The 18,325-nt window shown below is 46.3% G+C and overlaps 1 protein-coding gene across 3 annotated transcripts in view; it reads left to right on the top strand.

The window, feature by feature from the left end:
- Positions 1 to 18,325, top strand: part of TCEA2 (transcription elongation factor A2) — a 111,293-nt gene that overhangs the window by 48,600 nt on the left and 44,368 nt on the right. For all 3 annotated transcript variants that reach the window (XM_033963386.1, XM_033963388.1, XM_033963387.1), the window contains one exon: positions 9,261 to 9,317. In XM_033963386.1, the coding sequence (XP_033819277.1) occupies positions 9,261 to 9,317 (57 nt within the window). The remainder of the gene's footprint in view (positions 1 to 9,260; positions 9,318 to 18,325) is intronic.

Here is an 18,325-nt window from a genome sequence, read left to right on the forward strand (position 1 = left end):
ATCCACCATGCATTCTACCTTGTATCAGAGGGTGCTTGAGGAACATGTGAGACCATCTGTAAGAAAATTAAAGCTGAAGTAGAACTGGACCCTGCAACACGACAATGACCCATAACATACCATAACAAGTCACCAAGGACTGGCTGAAAACTAAGAAATGGAGAGTCCTGGAGTGGTAGAGTCAAAGCCCTGATCTTAATCCCATTGAGATAATGTGGAGTGATTTGAAATGGATTGTACATGCAAGAAACCCCTCAAACATATCACAGCTGAAAGAATTCTGCATTGAGGAGTGGGCCAAACTTTCCTCAAACCGATGTCAAGAGTCTGGTAGATGACTACAAGAAGTGTATCACTGCAGTTTTCAGCCAAAGGGAATAACACTAGCTATTAGGGTGTCCTTTTTTAATTCCTCAGTTAGAATACACATTTTTGTGGATATCTTTTGTTTCATGAGTAAATCAAGGAAAATTTTTGTTGTTTACCTGCAATTGCATCAGAGTCATCTTGGATCAAAACCTTTCTTTTCATGAGCAAATCAGCTCGGTAATCAGTAAATGTTTCTATAAGTTGAAACTCACTCATTCCATTGCTTCATTACTCAGTCCTCCCTTACTAAATATTCTTATCTACTCCCTAATCGTTTCAAACATTGATTATTGTAACACCCTCTACCAGGGTATAAATCAAAAAGAATTACACAGACTACAAATCTTACAAAACACAGCTGTTAAACTTATATACCATGCAAAAAAATTCAACCATGTCGCTCCCCTTCTACATGATGCTCACTGGCTTCCAATCCCACACCGCATCACATTCAAGATTCTACTTCTCACCTATAAAATCAAACAACACCATATTCAAGCCTTTATAGACAAACATTTAATCCCCCACGCCGCAACCCGTACTCTAAGCTCGAATTATCAAGATTTGCTAGTTGTCCCTTCCATTCGAGAAATTTTTTATGACACCACTAGAAAGTCCATCTTCTCCATTATGGCGCCCTCGCTCTGGAATGCTCTTGCCCTGCATATCAAGTAAGCGTCTTCTCTTACATGATTCAGGACAAAACTCAAAACTTTTTTATTCAAGGATGCCTACAATACTTAATCTTGGCATCCTTATCTTCCTCCATGAATAATATCTAATTCAGGTTTTTCAACACCAAACGCTTCTTTTGAAGCGAATTATATCCTAATGTTCTATCCATCCCCTTTCATCTTTTTATATTTTATTTTAACTCGATATATTTTTTACCATCTCTGTTGAACCCCCCTGTCATGTTAGTCTTGTGCGGTATCTGTAACTTCCCCCTCCCCCCTGTCTTCCACAGCTATTAATTATCATGTGGTTGCTATTTTTATTTCTGTTTTAAATATTTTTATTGATTGTAAACTGTCTAGATAAATTTTGATAGAAGGTATATCAAAAAAATAATAAACTTGGAATTACTTTCTTTTCCAGAGATAAATTAAAAAAAAAGATTTGACATTGATGTGCGAACATTTCTTAAGAAAGAAAATATTTCACGGGGTGTCCTAATTTTTTTACTTGACAGTATATTAGAATGTGAATAGAGAGTAGAGTCCTCAGTCTTCACAACTCTCAAAGGGACATATCCTACATATAAGAGTTGTCAATTGTCATTAACCCATACAGGTTACTGTCTGTGAAACATCTCAGGACTTCTCTAAGTGCACAAATAGTGAAAAAATAAAAAAAGTCTCCTAATAGGTGAGCGAATAAATGTCTTATAGTCTAGTTCGTGTGTTTGTGTCTTTCATACATGTCTGAAATTCTCTCTCATGATATCCATGTTCAAAAATCAGTGTTGCAGTCCTAATGCTTTATCAGTGATTTCATAACATGTATACTGGTGTACTATCTTCCACATTTGATTGTCAATCTGCCATCCCAGTAGCATGCCAAGTTCAAATAGCTCAACAGAGCTCCATTTTGGAGGACTCTCCTCCTTCCTCGGGAGTGTGAGCACTGCTTTCTGCTGGCATTAACCTCTAAACAAAAAGGATACTAAAATGTAAAATGGCACGATAGTGTGGAAAACGCTCCCTGAGTACACTGCAGTTAAAGACAAAACTTAATGACGTGGCAAAACGTACCAACGTCATAAATATGCAAATGGACGGTTCTGTAGAACCTAAAGAACTATGGTGAAAATATGTCCAGATAGTAGAGTACCATTCAGTGGAAACGGAACAGTACTGGATTTTTGAGTTAAAAACCGTTCAGCCACAGAGACTCAATAATTTGAATCAAAACACATCTTTGTGACTCAAAAACAGTTAGGATGGACTCAGGGCAGGATACTGTGGATTTATGCCCTGTTTGCAGTGGATGGCTATCAGGTGAGCATCTGTGTACCACGTCACGGGGGGAGAGGGAAATGTACTCGGCGTCAGCCTCCCTGTCCCTTTGTGAGGGGGGGGGGGGGTTGGTGCGCAGTCTAATCGAGGACCGGCCCAAAAGTCCAAAATTGGGCTGGGGGGCAGCGCAAGTGCATCTCTGGCGAAACACAGCTGCAACTTGGTGCCAAAATCCCAGAAAAGCTTCAAGGGCTCTAAACAGGGCACAGGGGATCCCTGCTCCTCAGGGGCAAGGATTTCCCCCAGAATTTAACATGCTGTTTCAAGCTGATTTGGCTAACAAGAGTTTGGTGACTCTGCCTACTATGCCTACTACAGGGGTCCCTTACTCCAAGAGTATGGGTCCCTAGAAACAGAGCTATGTATATTCGGGGAACAATTCACCTGAGGATGATTTGGGATGATCCAGATGATGTTCTCATGTCTTTACTTTCTCTGATAGGCACTTCCACAGTGGGGGATGAAGCTGCAGTTACAGATCTGCAGGCTCTGGATCTTGGGGAAGATCCCCACAATATGGAGACTGTTCAAACCTTCAAAGCTGATAGGGATATTTTCAGAATCCCTTCAGGAGTTGAAATTGGAGACTTCTCGATCAATGACAGCACAGTGCTCCCTTATAAGTAGCATGAAGCCGCAGTCTTCCATTTTCTTGACCATTCAGACATCATGAAGATGCTCACAGTTCACTGGGAGGTGCTAGAAAGTCCTGTATGAGTGGCCAAGGCTATGCCTAAGCTCTATTCGATGGCAGAGACTTTTAATCAGTTTTTTGTTTCCCTAAAGGTGGACTCTTTGGTGCAAGTTACTAAGCACGCCTCTCTTCCCAGTGAGGGCGGTGTGGTGTTGAAAGATGCCTAAGACCGCCAAATCGATTTTGTGCTCAAAAGGCTTTTTGGTTCTGCGGCCTCAGGTTGGAAAGCGGCCACAGTGGCATCTTTTGTCACCAGGGTCTGTCACCCTGACACTATCATGGATAGAGATCTCCCATTTTTAATCTCTGCAGTGGACTATGTGGCTGATGCCCTGTATGACCTATTCAGGGTGGTAAGCAAGCTGTCGGCTTACTCTATCTATTCTCGCTGGATGCTGTGGATCAGACGGTGGTCTGGTGATTTTGTCCAAGGTGACTCTCAGTAATCTACCAATTAAGGGGCAGTTATTGTTTGGTAAAGGTCTGGATAACCTTGTGGCTAGTGTGCAAGGTCACAAACCTAAGTCTTTGCTGGACAGCAGGCCTCGGTCCTCTAAGGGGCTGGGATGTTCTACTTTTTGTACCTCTAGACGAAGTCATCAATATGCTGGAGGACCCTCGGGTCAAATATCTACCCAGCAAGGAAACCAGATGAATGTCAGAGCCACTGTCCAGAGATTACTGGATATGGTGGCCATTCCAGAGACTTGGCTCCGGCAGATACTCGATATATATCATTGTACCAAAGAGAGGCTTCGAAGACTGGAGACCAATTCTGTACCTCAGAGTGGTCAATGTGGCCCTCAAAATTCCTCTGTTCTGAATAGAAACGGTGAGGTCAGCGATTATCTCTGTTGTGCTGGGGGAATCTCTGGCTTTTCTGGATTTGACAGAGGCCTACCTATTATATACCCATTTCTCTGGAACACAGAAGGTACTTTAGGTTCCATGTCATGCAACAGCACTTCCAGTTTGCGGCCTTGCCATTTGGGCTGGCATCAGTTCCTTGGACCTTCACCAAAGTGATGGTTGAATCTTCTCTGTGTCTCTGCCTCTAGGGAAGTTCCCCTCCAAATCTCCATCGGGGGGGGGGAGGGACTCTCTAGCGGCTCATCCGGATGTGGTCATGCTTCTGAAGGATGCATGATGACTCCACCCTCCACTGCATCAGCTGTTTCTGACTTGGAATCTTGATCTGGTTCTTAGGTCACTTGCTAGTCCACTATATGAGCCATTGAACTAAGCTTGTTTGATGGATTTTACTGTTAAGACAGTATTCTTGGTGACCATTACATCAGCCCACAGAGTGTCCAATCTTCAGGTTTTGTCCTGGAGATCCCTTTCTTCAGATTACAGAATCAAGCATAATCCTGCACACTCTCCCTTCTTTTCTGCCAAAAGTGGTTTCCAGTTTTCACATCAAGAGGTGTGGTTGCCATCGGGTTCGAGCAAATGTGAGAGGATGTTGAAATCGTTGGATGTGCGCAGGCTTTTGCTTTGGTACTTGGAAGTAACGAACAAATTTCGTCCTCAGTGGTTTCCACAGAAGAGATTTCTAGAGCTGCCACTTGGTTGTCTTTGCGTACTTCTACGAAGTTTTACAGAATATATGTGGCAGCCAAGAAGCATTTCGCATTTGGATCTTTAATTCTGGTGGCAGGCTCATCAGCCCTACCCTGAATTTGAAGGGCTGCTCTGTTACATCCCTAGTGTTCAGGAATAGTGGGGTTGTACAAGAAGGAAAGATTAGGTTCTTACCTTGGTAATCCCACTTCTTTTTTTTTTTTTTTTTCTTGTAAACCCTCGCTATTCCTGAAGCCCGCTCTGGGATTTACTGATTTGCCAATTGACTACCTCAATATGTACCAGTAAGTTGGATTTCTGGTTCTTTGACCAGCCTTTCTGTGATTAGCATCTGCAGATATTGTGCACTTTGCCCCAGGGGGGTCTCCCACCTATGTGTCCCCACACTATGCAGTGTTTTATTTGTTGTTATGTTTATTAATTTGAGGAGATTAGACTTGGTTTCTTGGGGAGTTTCCCTGTACCCCTCTCTTTCTGTGTCCTCTACAGGAATGACACAAGCAGAAGAGACTAGCTCCTACTGTTTTGCTTCTAGGAAGACAATTACAAGTTGGAAGTAGAGAGTTGCACTTGGACAGAAATTAAACCCATCCCTGTCTGTCCCCGCTAGGAGTCTATCCCATCCCCACTGGAATCAAATCCATCTCCGCCTGTCCCTATAAACTTCAGAAGTAGTTAATTATGCTACTAAATTAAAGGCTCTGGTAGAGACCCATTTACAAAAAAGCAGACACTTTATTAATTTGGAAATATAAATTGGGAAGAATACATAATTTGTAAACTAGTTTCTACCAGAGCCTCTAAATTAAATATAAAATATAAATATTCAGCTGATGAGGACCCCCAAGCTGTCAACTGACGACTTCCTCTGCAGGTGGCCGGGGTCCCTTTTGCCAAGTATGGCAGACAGCAGTAGCATCCTTGAGTCACAGATGCTGTGCTTTGTGGAGGAGAGTTCTAGCTATCTCTAGAGGAGGTCATCTGCTGGTGATGCTTGGGGATCCCCACCAGCCACAGCAAGGGTCAGCTTGTACTTCAACAGTGGAGAAATAAAAACAGAAATGCATTGCATTTTCTGTTGAACACAATACAAAGACATCTGCTATATACATTTCACAAAGCTAACACATTTTGGTCAATAAATTCTGTTTTTTATCTTTGTTGTCTGGAGACTTATTTTTCCATCAAGTTGGTCCCAGTTTCTTTTTTCCACTTTCCCGTCTTCTGTAAATTCTTCTGTTGCTGTCCATTAGTTTCTCCTACCATGGTCCAGCATTTATCCCCCTCTCATCTCCCGGACCATGTGCAGCATCTTTCGCCCCTGCCCACCAGCCCCATGCCCAACATTTCTCCTTCTATCGCCCCTCTCCAGCACCATGCCACATCTCTCCCTCCATTCCCTTCACCACTATGTTCAACATTCCTCCTTCTTGCATCCCTTTCAATCTGTCCCACTGTTCCCTTTCACCACAACATTTCTTCCTCTCATCTTTCTCTTCCGTATCATCTGTACCTCACTCCCTCCCTATGCCCACAAATTTTCCTCTTTCTTCTATTCCCCGTGTACACCATCTCTTTCCCTCTCACTGACACACGCCCAGTTCTCCCTTTCTATTCTCTCCCCCCACCTCAGCATCTCTTTCCCTCCCTTCCTCCATCCTCTCTTCCAAGTTTATGCCTTCTGTGTCCTGCATTTGGGCCCCTCCCATGTCCCAATGTGCTTCCTCCTTGTTACAACATATGTGTGCCTGCTCACTTCCTCCCTCCTTTTCTGCTCCCCCCCAAAACTGAACCTTCCAGCTGCACTTTGCAGGGCAGCGTGCCCTACACACTGCACGTGGCTGATGTGAAGCTTTCCCTCTGATGTCGGGGGTAGACTTACGGGTTGGCTACAGGTGGTGTGCTAGGAGCGCTGCATGCTGCATAGAAGATCAGATGGAGGGCAGGAAAAGGAGGCGTGTGCACCAACCGAGACCATGAAGGGGGAACCCACGGGATCCCCGCAGGTCCCGCTGGATTCCTGTTGTCCCCGTTCAGCTCTCTCTAGTTGGAAAGCAGTCTAGAGGTAAGAGAGAAGGAGCAAAACTGTGCAAATGAAGCTTCCTACAAGAGATCTCATGAGATGGGATTTGACTACCTTAGTGTTCATGAATAGAGTGAGGGCTTACAAGAAAGAAGATTACCAGGGTAAGAACCTAATCTTTCCATATAACATATTATCCCAGGACAAGCAGGCAGCATATTCTTAACTGATGGGTGACGGTACCGACGGAGCCCCGGTACGGACAATTTTAGAGTGATTGCACTCTAAGAACTTAGAAAGTTCTAGCTAAGCCGTACCAAGATTTGGTCTTGGGCGACAGCTCACCACTTATTCCTGAAAGCTGTCTACATTCAGGGAGAGCAGAATTCCTTAGCAGACAACCTCAGCAGAATTCTCCAACCTCACGAATGGACTCTCGATCCCATGACCCTCCAGTCTGTTTTCGCTCAATGGGGCACTCCTCAGGTGGACCTTTTCGCAGCTCCTCACAATCACCAACTGCCCCAATTTTGCTCCAGACTTTACTCCCCTCACCGTCTGGCAGCAGATGCGTTTCTCCTGGATTAGACCAATCTTTTCCTTTATGCATTTCCTCCTCTGCCTCTCATGTTGCGGACCCTGTTCAAGCTCCGGAGAGAACATGCCACCATGATTCTCATCGCTCCACGGTGGCCCAGGAAGCATTGGTTCTCCCTTCTACTTCAACTCGGTTCCAGGGAGCCCATCCTTCTTCCTCTATTTCCTTCTCTGCTTACTCAGCATCAGCAGTCTCTCCTGCATCCCAACCTCCAGTCTCTGCACCTGACAGCTTGGTATCTCTCGGGCTGACCTCGACTCATTCCCTCCTTTCTCAGCCCGTCCGTTCTATCCTTGATGCTTCCAGGAAGCCGGCCACTCTTCAATGCTATCAACAGAAGTGGACCCGGTTTTCTTCCTGGTGCCTTCTACATCATCATGATCCAACTTCACTAGCTGTAGAACTAGTGTTGGATTATCTCCTTTCTTTGTCTAACTCTGGACTCAAGTCTACTTCTATCAGAGTCCACCTTTGTGCCATTACTGCTTTTCATGAGCCTGTTCACGGAAAACCTCTTACTGCGCATCCTTTGGTTTCCAGATTCATGCGGGGCCTTTTCAACGTGAAACCACCTCTCAAGCCCCCTCCTGTAGTCTGGGATCTAAATGTGGTTCTTTCTGCCTTAATGAAGCCTCCTTTTGAACCTTTGGCCACAGCACATTTCAAATTTCTCACTTGGAAAGTGGTCTTCCTTATTGCTCTCACCTCTGCCAGGAGGGTCAGTGAGTTGCATGCACTAGTTGCAGATCCACCTTTCACAGTCTTTCACCATGACAAGGTGGTTCTGCGTACACATCCAAAGTTTCTCCCTAAGGTTGTGTCTGACTTTCACCTTAACCAGTCCATTGTCTTACCTGTTTTCTTGCTGAAACCTCATTCTTTTCCAGGGGAACAGCCTTTTCATACTTTGGACTGTAAGCGTGCTTTGGCTTACTATTTAGAGCGCACTAAGCCTCACAGATCATCTCCTCAGCTGTTTCTGTCTTTTGACCCTAACAAGCTGGGTCATCCTGTTTCTAAACGCACGATATCCAATTAGCTTGCTGCTTGCATTTCATTCTGTTATGCTCAGTCCGGACTGACACTGGAAGGTTCTGTCACGGCCCATAAGGTTAGAGCTATGGCAGCATCTGTAGCTTTCCTCCGATCCACTCCTATTGAGGAAATCTGCAAGACTGCTACTTGGTCTCAGTTCATACTTTCACATCTCATTATTGTCTGGATGCATTCTCCAGACGGGATGGATACTTCGGTCAATCTTTTTTATTTTCCTAATGGCCAACCTTCCCTCCATCCCTCTTTTTGTTAGCTTGGAGGTCACCCATCAGTTAAGAATATGCTGCCTGCTTGTCCTGGGATAAAGCACAGTTACTTACCGTAACAGGTGTTATCCAGGGACAGCAGGCAGATATTCTTACGTCCCACCCACCTCCCCGGGTTGGCTTCTTAGCTGGCTTATCTTAACTGGGGACCGCGCGCCTCCGTCGGGCGGGAAGGCACTCGCGCATGCGCGGTGCGGCTTAGCTAGAACTTTCTAAGTTCTTAAGTGCAATCACTCTAAAATTGTCCGTACCGGGGCTCCGTCGGTACCGTCACCCATCAGTTAAGAATATCTGCCTGCTGTCCCTGGATAACACCTGTTACGGTAAGTAACTGTGCTTTCTTGCAGTGTGGACAGAGTATAGGGGTGTGATGTTGTTGTTGGGGGTTTTTTTTCTACTCTCGTGCTGTTCTGCTAGTGAATCTACTGCTGATTGGGGTTGATGAGGGATTCCAGATGGAAATTAGATATGGATTGTGCCAGGTGCTTGTGTATGAGAAGTTGGGGAGCCTTCATCCTCTGTCAAACACAGTAACGCTCTGATATCTGTACATGCTTGGGAGAAGAACAGCTGAATTACAGGTTGGAGAGTGGGAGAGAGGTCCTGGCACTGCATCCCTCTATGTATTTATTTGCCTTTGGTGATTTTACAGATGATTACATTGCCATTGGGACAGACTGTAAGCATCTTGCTGCCCAAATTGAAGAGAATATCCTTTTACTGTTTAGTCTGTGCTATATGACTGGAGTGGGATAGTGTAAGACCGTGCTGCTAATGATAGCAGTATCAGGATGGGATAATAATGCACCTACTTTGATGTTTCTTTATTAATTGTTTTTAATAGACTGATATTCTTCACAGAATCATGGCAGTTTGCATACATTAAATATGCCTTCCTTGTCATATGAGGCTGTACCATTCTGAACATGTGGCTTTTCCAGTGAACTTGCAGGTATAACCTCCTGGTGTTCTGGAAAAATTCCAGTATTTTTCTCTGTCTCTAGCAAATGGTAGATTGTTCATACTGGTGCTTCTAGTCTCTGTTATAGCTCATCTTTCTTCTGGCTGAGGCTGCATTGCAAGATCGAGCCTAAAGGCCACACCCAAGTTACCTGATCCTTGGATTGGACCTGGTTGAGTAGGGAACATTGTTGCTCCGCTGCCCTCAGTTGCGCTTCTTAACATCCAGTAAGTAATGCTTGTGGCTCGGTCCTTCAGAGCCCTGCTGGTGGGGCATGAGTTCCCAAATTCCCATCCCTCTGCCTTTTGTAGCTCGTTTACCTTGTTTGGGTGTTCCTTCTGTGGGCTTCCTTGCAGCTTCCAGTCACTTTTAGGAGAGGGGGGAAACAACAAAATTTTAATTAAATTCTGCCTGGCTAGTCTTATTCTCCTTTTCAAGGGAATAAAGCTTTTTGAATATTTTTTTTTAATGGGGGGGGGGGGGAAGAGGGAGGTGGAGAGAACAGGGGAATGACTGAAATGCTGGAGCCCAGGACTAAATTAGGCATGTGCAGGGAGTTAGGTCTGCATGTATTTGACATTGTGCGGTTTGCAAGAGCCAGCAATTTACCATATATATTCTAATATAAGTTGATCCGAATATAAGTTGAGACCCCCAAAAGGAGGAAAAATGGTTGATTCTAATATGTCTGGTGGCTTAATATTCAAGTGCCCTTCCCTGTCATGCTCTGCACCTAGCCCACTCCCTGCCAAGCACCACCCAGCCTTCTCCATGTCAGGCACTGCACCCAGTCCCCTACCTGCCAAGCACTGCAGCCAGCCCCCTCCCCTCCCTCCCCTGTCAGTATCTGCACCCTGTCTCCTCCCCCCCTCTGTCCTCATACCTCTTCTGCCGATCCCTGGTGGTTCAGAGGTGCAGCGGGTAGGAGCAAGCTGGTCGGTGGTGGCTGCCGCGAGATTGGGTTTCTTCAGCCGCTGAGCAGCACTGAGGAGGAGCGTGCTTTGGTGCTGAGAATTTGCGGGAGTCAAGAATCCACTCAGCACCGAGCCGGAGCGCCAAAGTGCGCTCCTGCTTAGTGCCACTCATCAGCTGAAGAAACCCAATCTCACTGCAGCCACCACCGACCAGGTTAGCAGCGGATCAGAAGTGCAGAAAGCTCACTCCTGCCCGCTGCACCTCTGGACCACCAGGGATCGGCAGAGGAGGTACGAGGGCAGGGAGGGGGGGAACAGGGTGCAGAGCCTGGCGGTGGCCTGCAATAATTCTGGGAGGGGAGCACTGGCCCAAATATAAACTGGGACCCCCATTTTGGGCCCAAAAATCCTGGTTTATATTCGAGTATATACGGTAGTACAATAGGCTAATTTCTAACTTCAGAAATGGCCATTAGGGGGTGGGGGTGGAGTGGAGTAGGAGGGACTGCTGGAGCTGAAACCGCTCTCCCTTCTCTGAAGAGTCGAGACCCATGGCTATTTTGTCCTGATTTTGCCTTTTCCTCTCCTACTGCTTTTCAAAGCAGGAGAGCCTGCAGCTCCCATCAGAATTTAGAGGGATGGAGAGGCATGTCTCCACCATTAACCCTGGGTCTAGGGAGTCCCAGTGGGCCCTCTAGCTTTTATTTATTTTTGGCTTCACAGCCCAGTTGGTTAAGATCTGCAGCTAGAGGCAGACCCCTCAGCCATTGGTGAGGGGAGGTGCTGAATGGCATTGGCTGTGGTCTGTTCCACAGAGGCTGAACTCTGTAGAGAAGATCAGGGAATTTATGATGCACCGAGTACCTTTACTATAATCCTAGAGGGTCTCTCGAGCACCCAGTCCCCTTCAGACTCTGATTTTGAGGAGGATTCTCTTCCAAAGGAGGAGAAAGAGGAGTTTTCTCATGTAATTTACCCTCTTTTGTCAAAACAGGTTTCTTGTCTCATTGATGAAGTCATGACAGCTCTGAGGATACTCAAGACTCCTGCTGTGGAATCCTCTGGAGAACCTCCAAAACATTTTCTTCTCCATAAAGCCTTCACTCGCATGAGGCTAGTGGAATGGGAGTCTCCTGATGGGGCTTTCAAGGAGATTAAGGCCCTGGAGTATTGAAACGCCTTCACTTCTGAGATGCTGGAGAGGTACTGAGTATTCCCAAAGCGGTCACCAAGAACACAGCTGTTTCTGTTCTGGGGGGGGGGGGGGGTTGTGTTTCAGCTCTCCTTGAGCTGCATAAGAAGCAGATGGATCAGTGGTTTAGTCTCGCTTGTAGCATTCAGTCTACCATTTGTGGTAGTTACCAGAGTCTCTGGAAATTTATTGTCTGAAGTCTGGTGCAGCCTTCCCGGTGGAAATCATTTATGGCTTGGTCCACTTCTCCCATTTGGGAGCTGTTTCTGGCTTCATCATTGGGTTGCGGATGCAGCCTCCAAAAAACTTCTCAGCTGCCCTTTGGGGATGCTTAAAGTTCGGGAAGGACATGGGAGAGAAGAGGCCTTTGTCTCCCTGAGCTAAGACAGGACTCCCAGAGGTATTCACCCATCTAGGGGGTCGCTCCAGGGGAGCAGCTTGCTGTTCAGGACCAGTGACCTCTTGTTTGGATAGATCCTTTAAGTCTGGCTCTTTTTGTGGGCCCAGAAGAGCCAGTGACTCTGGCCCTCTTAAGTGGGATGTGAGCAGTTTATCCTACTTAATGAGAGTACAGGTAAGGGGAAAGTTGTCTCCCTTCTGCCAAGAGTGATCCTGCATCACCTCAGAACAGTGGGTTCTGGAGGTAGTTGGAGAAGGGTAGAAACATAGAAAAAAGCAGCAGAAAAGGGCTATAGCCCACCAAGTCTGCCCATTCCAAGTATCTCCCCCCCCCCTGAATTTACTCCCTTAAAGATCCCACGTGAGTATCCCATTTTTTCTTAAAATCCGTCACGCTGCTGGCCGTTATCACCTGGAGTGGGAGTCTGTTCCAGTGATCCACCACTCTTTCAGGTGAAGAAGTACTTCCTGGAGTCGCCATGAAACTTCCCTCCCCTGATTTTCAGCGGATGCCCTCTGGTGGTTGAGGGTCCCATGAGCCAGAAGATATCATCTTCTGACTCGATGCGTCCCGTGATGTACTTATACGTTTCAATCATATCTCCCCGTTCTCTTCTTTCCTCAAGTGAGTACAGCCGCAATTTCTTTAGTCTTTCTTCATACGTGAGATCCTTGAGCCCCATGACCATCCTGGTGGCCGTTCACTGAACCGACTCGATCCTCAGCACGTCCTTTCGGTAGTGTGGCCTCCAAAACTGAACACAGTACTCCAAGTGAGGCCTCACCATGGCTCTGTACAATGGCATCATAACTTCAGGTCTCCTGCTGACGAAACTTCTGCGGATACACCCCATCATTTGTCTTGCCCTGGAGGAAGCCTTCTCCACTTGATTGGCAACCTTCATGTCCTCGCTAATGATCACCCCTAGATTGCGTTCTGCCGTGGTCCTAACCAAGGTCTCACCATTTAGTACTTAAGTTCTACGCGGGTTTCTCTTGCCCAGGTGCATTATCTTGCATTTTTTAGCATTGAAGCCTAGCTGCCAAGTATTTGACCATTGTTCCAGTAGCAGTAGGTCGTGTGTCATATTATCAGGTAATAAGCATCTGCCTACTATGTTGCAAAGTTTGGCGTCGTCGGCAAACAGTGATACCCTTCCTCTAAGTCCTTGCGTCATATCTCTTATGAATAAGTTGAATAGAATCGGGCCCAGGACCGATCCCTGCGGCACTCCATTGATCACGTCCGATGCTTCGGATGGGATACCTTTCACCACCACCTTCTGAAGTCTACCGCTCAGCCAATCCCCAACCCATGTAGTTAGTGTCTCCTAATCCTATCGATTTCAGCTTGTTTAGTAATCTTCGATGAGGGACGCTATCAAATGCTTTACTGAAGTCCAAATATACCACGTCCAGTGACTCTCCGGCGTCCAGTTGTCTAGTAACCCAGTCAAAAAAGCTAATCAGATTAGATTGGCAGGATCTACCCCGGGTGAACCCGTGTTGGTGTGGATCACGCAGTTTTTCTTCATCTAGGATTGTGTCAATATTCTGTTTGATCAGTGTTTCCATGAGTTTACACACTATAGACGTGAGACTCACTGGTCTGTAGTTTGCTGTCTCTGTCCTGCAGCCCTTTTTGTGGAGTGGGATTACGTTGGCGGTTTTCCAGTCCAAGGGGACCCTTCCTGTGCTTAGGGAAAGATTGAAAAGAACAGATAATGGTTCTGCCAGGACTTCCCTTAACTCCCTGAGCATTCTGGGGTGTAGGTTATCCGGTCCCATTGCTTTGTTTACTTTGAGTCTTGATAGTTCGTTGTAGACACTACTGGGCGTAAATTCGAAATCTTGAAACGGGTCTTTTCGGTTATCTCCCGTCTGCAGTTGTGGACCAGCTCCCGGCGCTTCGCGGGTGAACACTGAACAGAAGTATTGGTTTAGTAATTCTGCCTTCTCAGAGTCTGATTCTGCAAAGTTACCGTATGATTGCTTCAGGCGTACTATCCCATCTTTGTTTCTTTTTCTGTCACTAATATAGCTGAAGAAAGATTTATCCCCTTTCTTAATTTTCCGTGCTAGCTCTTCCTCCATTCGGAGTTTGGCCTCTCTGACTGCTGTTTTGACAGCTTTAGATCTGTCTAGATAGTCCTCTTTTGCCCCCTCTCTTCCTAAATGTTTGTAGGCGATAAATGCGTCTTTTTTCTGTTTAACTAGGTCTGAAATTTCTTTACTGAACCATTGGGGTCTTTTGTTTCTCCTGCGTTTAATTACTGTCTTTATGTATCGGTCTGTTGCTTCGTGTAGTATGGACTTCAGAGACGACCACATATCCTCCACATTATCAGTTTTTGCTTGTATATGTAGCTCCTGATGGACGAAAATCTCCCATGCGGTTGAAGTCTGTGCCTCTAAAATTGAGAACCCTTGTTGTGGTGTTTGTTTTTGGGAATCCTTTCTTAAGGTTGAGCCATACCATATTATGGTCGCTGGAGGCCAGTGTGTCTCCTACTGAGACTTCCGTGACGCTAACTCCATTGGTGAGAACTAAGTCTAGTAATGCCTTGTCCCTAGTGGGCTCCAATACCAATTGCTTGAGACGTGCACCCTTTATGGAGGTTAATATTCTTTTGCTGCTACCCGTAGTCGCGGAGAGTGTGTTCCAATCTGCATTTGGCATGTTGAAGTCTCCTAGCATTACTGAGTCCTCGCGCAGTGTGATATTCTCTATGTCCTCGATTAATTCCATGTCTTTGTCCTCCTGTTGCCTGGGAGGTCTATATATCACACCAAGGTATAGGCATTTTTCATTCCCTCTGGCCAGATTCACTCAGAGGGATTCCCCGGTGTATCTAACATCTGTGATTCTGGTGGTTTTGATGCTTTCTTTAGTGTGTAGCGTCCCAATTTACCCACTCGGTCGCAACGAAGTAGGTTGTACCCTGGTATAACCATATCCCACCCATGCGATTCCGTGAACCAGGTTTCGGATATCGCTATCACGTCAAGTTATCTCAGTCTCTAATTCTAGAATTTTATTGCCCAAGCTGTGTGCATTAACATACATAGCCCTCCATATCTATGAAGAGTTTACTTTATGAGTTAGTGTGGCTCCTAAATTATCAGTGATATTTCTCCCTGATTTATTGTGGATATCATTGGTACTTACCTTAGACTTGGTAGCGTGAGTGCGACTTGCCTCCTCAGGGTGGTTTCTTACTGCTCTGGGATATAAGTATGTACCCTCCCCCAACTTACCTAGTTTAAAGCCCTATGGAGTAGGCGGGCCAATCGATGTCCAAATACGTTTCTACCTCTTCTGGTTAGGTGGAGTCCATCTGGTCCTTGTAGTCCCTGGAGCGTCTCGCCGTGGTTTAGGAATCCAAAGTTCATTTCTATGCACCATTCTCGGAGCCATTCGTTAGTCCGTTGAATACGCTCTTCTCTAGCCCTGCCTTTGTTTCTTACTGGAAGAATTGACGAAAAGACCACCTGTGCTCCTATCTGCTTCAACTTCTTTCCCAGCGCTCCAAAATCTCTGGGTATGTTCTCTGTGGCATTCCTAGCAGTGTCGTTTGTGCCTACATGGATGAGAAACAAGGGAAAATGATCATTAGGTTTTAGAATTTTGTCTAGGTTAGTGGTAATATCCTGGATCTTGGCTCCAGGGAGACAGCAGACCTCTCTTGACTGCAAATTGGGCCTGCAAATTGGTCCCTCGGTGCCCCTTAGCATGGAGTCACCAATGACTAGCACTCTTCGTTCCTTCCGAGGGGGCTGGTCTGCGTGCTCTGGATTTGACGTTGTGAGCTAGGTATCCTCATGAGCCTCTTCCGCTATTTCCTCGGTGGTTCCATCCTGTAGGATCTGAAATCTATTTCTCAGAGTTGCTGTGGTATTGATGAACGGCTGTCCTGTTGAAGAGAAAAAGAAGAAGAAGAGAGTGAGAATGAGGTGGGTTTGTTTCGCTTGCCCGTAGAGGAGGTTACTAGCTGCCAGGGGTCTGCTTCTCCAATCATCTCCTGTACTCCAATCGTTGTGTTTAGTGCTGTAGGTTTGGGCGTGTCGAGGATGGACCTGTCGTGGGTTCTCTCTGTGATGTGTGACAGTTCCAGGATGGCATCGTCGATGAAGGCCTCGTCATCCCTTATGCTCCTCAGGCGCTTTACCTCCTCCCTGAGGCTCAGTAGTTCCTGTAAGATATCCTCGCCTAAGTTTCCCAGCTCCTCTGTCTGCGTAGAGACTGTAGTGCACTTTGAGAGGGGGGGGGGAAGGTCTCGGTCTGCACTGAAACCTCTGCCCTCTGATCCATGTCGCTCTCTGCCTTCTGTGTACAGACCTCGACCATCCCCAGGGTCCCTCCGGATGCTGGAAACACTAATCAAACGTAAATTAGACACGATCCTGAACGAGGAGAATCTACGGGATCCCAGTCAACATGGATTCACCAAGGGTAGGTCCTGCCAATCCAATCTCATCAGCTTCTTCAACTGGATAACAAGAAAGCTGGACTTAGGAAAATCCCTGGACGTCGTGTACCTAGACTTCAGTAAAGCTTTTGATAGCGTCCCACACCGTAGGCTGTTGAGCAAGATGAAATTGATGGGGTTGGGAGAAACACTAATTGCATGGGTCAATGATTGGCTGAGTGGTAGACTTCAGAGGGTGGTGGTTAACGGTACCCTATCTAAAACGTCGGATGTGACCAGTGGAGTACTGCAGGGCTCATTCTTGGGCCCGCTCCTTTTCAAATTATTCATAGGGGACCTGACTCAGGGGCTTCAAGGTAAAATCACATTATTCGCCAATGACGCCAAACTATGTAATATAGTGAGCAAATACAATTTGCACGATAGTATGACACAGGACCTGCTCTTGTTAGAACAATGGTCCTCGACCTGGTAGCTGGGCTTCAACACTAAGAAATGTAAGGTCATGCACCTCGGCAGCAGAAATCCGTGCATAACTTACACCTTAAATGGTGAGACCTTAGTTAGGACTTCAACAGAACGGGATTTAGGAGTGACCATCAGTGCAGACATGAAAACTGCCAATCAAGTGGAGAAGGCTTCATCTAAGGCAAGACAGATGTTGGGTTGTATCCGCAGAGGTTTCATCAGCCGGAAGCCTGAAGTCATAATGCCATTGTACAGAACTATGGTGAGACTTCATCTGGAATAATGTGTGCAATTCTGGAGGCCACATTACCAAAAAGATGTGCTGAGAGTAGAGTCGGTTCAACGGATGGCCACCAAGATGGTCTCGGGGCTCAAGGATCTCTCATACGAAGAAAGGCTGAACAATTTACGGCTGTATTCTCTTGAAGAACGTAGGGAGAGGGGAGACATGATTGAGACGTTTAAATATATCACCGGACGCATCGAGGTGGAGGAAGATATTTTCTTTCTCAAGGGACTCTCAGCCACAAGAGGGCATCCGCTCAAACTCAGGGGCGGGAAATTTCATGGCGACACCAGGAAGTATTTCTTCACCAAAAGAGTGGTTGATCATTGGAACGAGCTTCCGGTACAGGTAATCGAGGCCAACAGCGTGTAAGATTGTAAGAGTAAATGGGATACCCATGTGGGATCCCTAAGAGGGTAGAGTTAAGGAGATGGGTCATTAGGAGCGGGATCTGTAGGAGAGTAGACTAAGGGGGTGAGTCAGCAGAGTGGGCAGACTTGATGGGCTATGGCCCTTATCTGCCGTCATTTTTCTATGTTTGGAAGATTTTTGAAAAATGGTGTGCCAAGTGGGTTCTGTCTCCATGGAAAACGCAGATCCCCAATATCTTAGCCTTTTTTTTTTTTTCTTTCAGCAAGGTTTGGATCAGGGCCTTGGCACTGAATTCCATCAATGTCCAGGTGGCAGTCTTTGGGGCAAAGTGCAGGGTCTCTCCTGTCAGTGCATGTGGAGGTTGCCTGGTTTTTGAAGGGAGTTGCTCATTTACCATCCTCTGTGCGTCCTTCCTGGGACCTGAATTTGGTTCATCAGGTGCTCTTGAGGCTGCCTTTGAGCGTTGTGGCAAGCCTTGATTAAGGCAGTCTTCCTTGTGGCTATCAGTATGGCCCACAGAGTCTCGGAATTGCACGGTTCCCTCCTTTCTGCCTAAGGTGGTTTCATTTTACATGAACCAGGTGGTTTCTTTGCTCTCCTTTCTGGAGGAAAGGTCCAAGCCTTTTGCTCAGATACAAGTTAAACATCCAGAGGACGTTGCTTTGTTACTTGGAAAAAACCATTGAATTTCATCT

Source organism: Geotrypetes seraphini, chromosome 11 (assembly GCF_902459505.1).
Source record: "Geotrypetes seraphini chromosome 11, aGeoSer1.1, whole genome shotgun sequence".
NCBI lineage: Eukaryota > Metazoa > Chordata > Amphibia > Gymnophiona > Dermophiidae > Geotrypetes > Geotrypetes seraphini.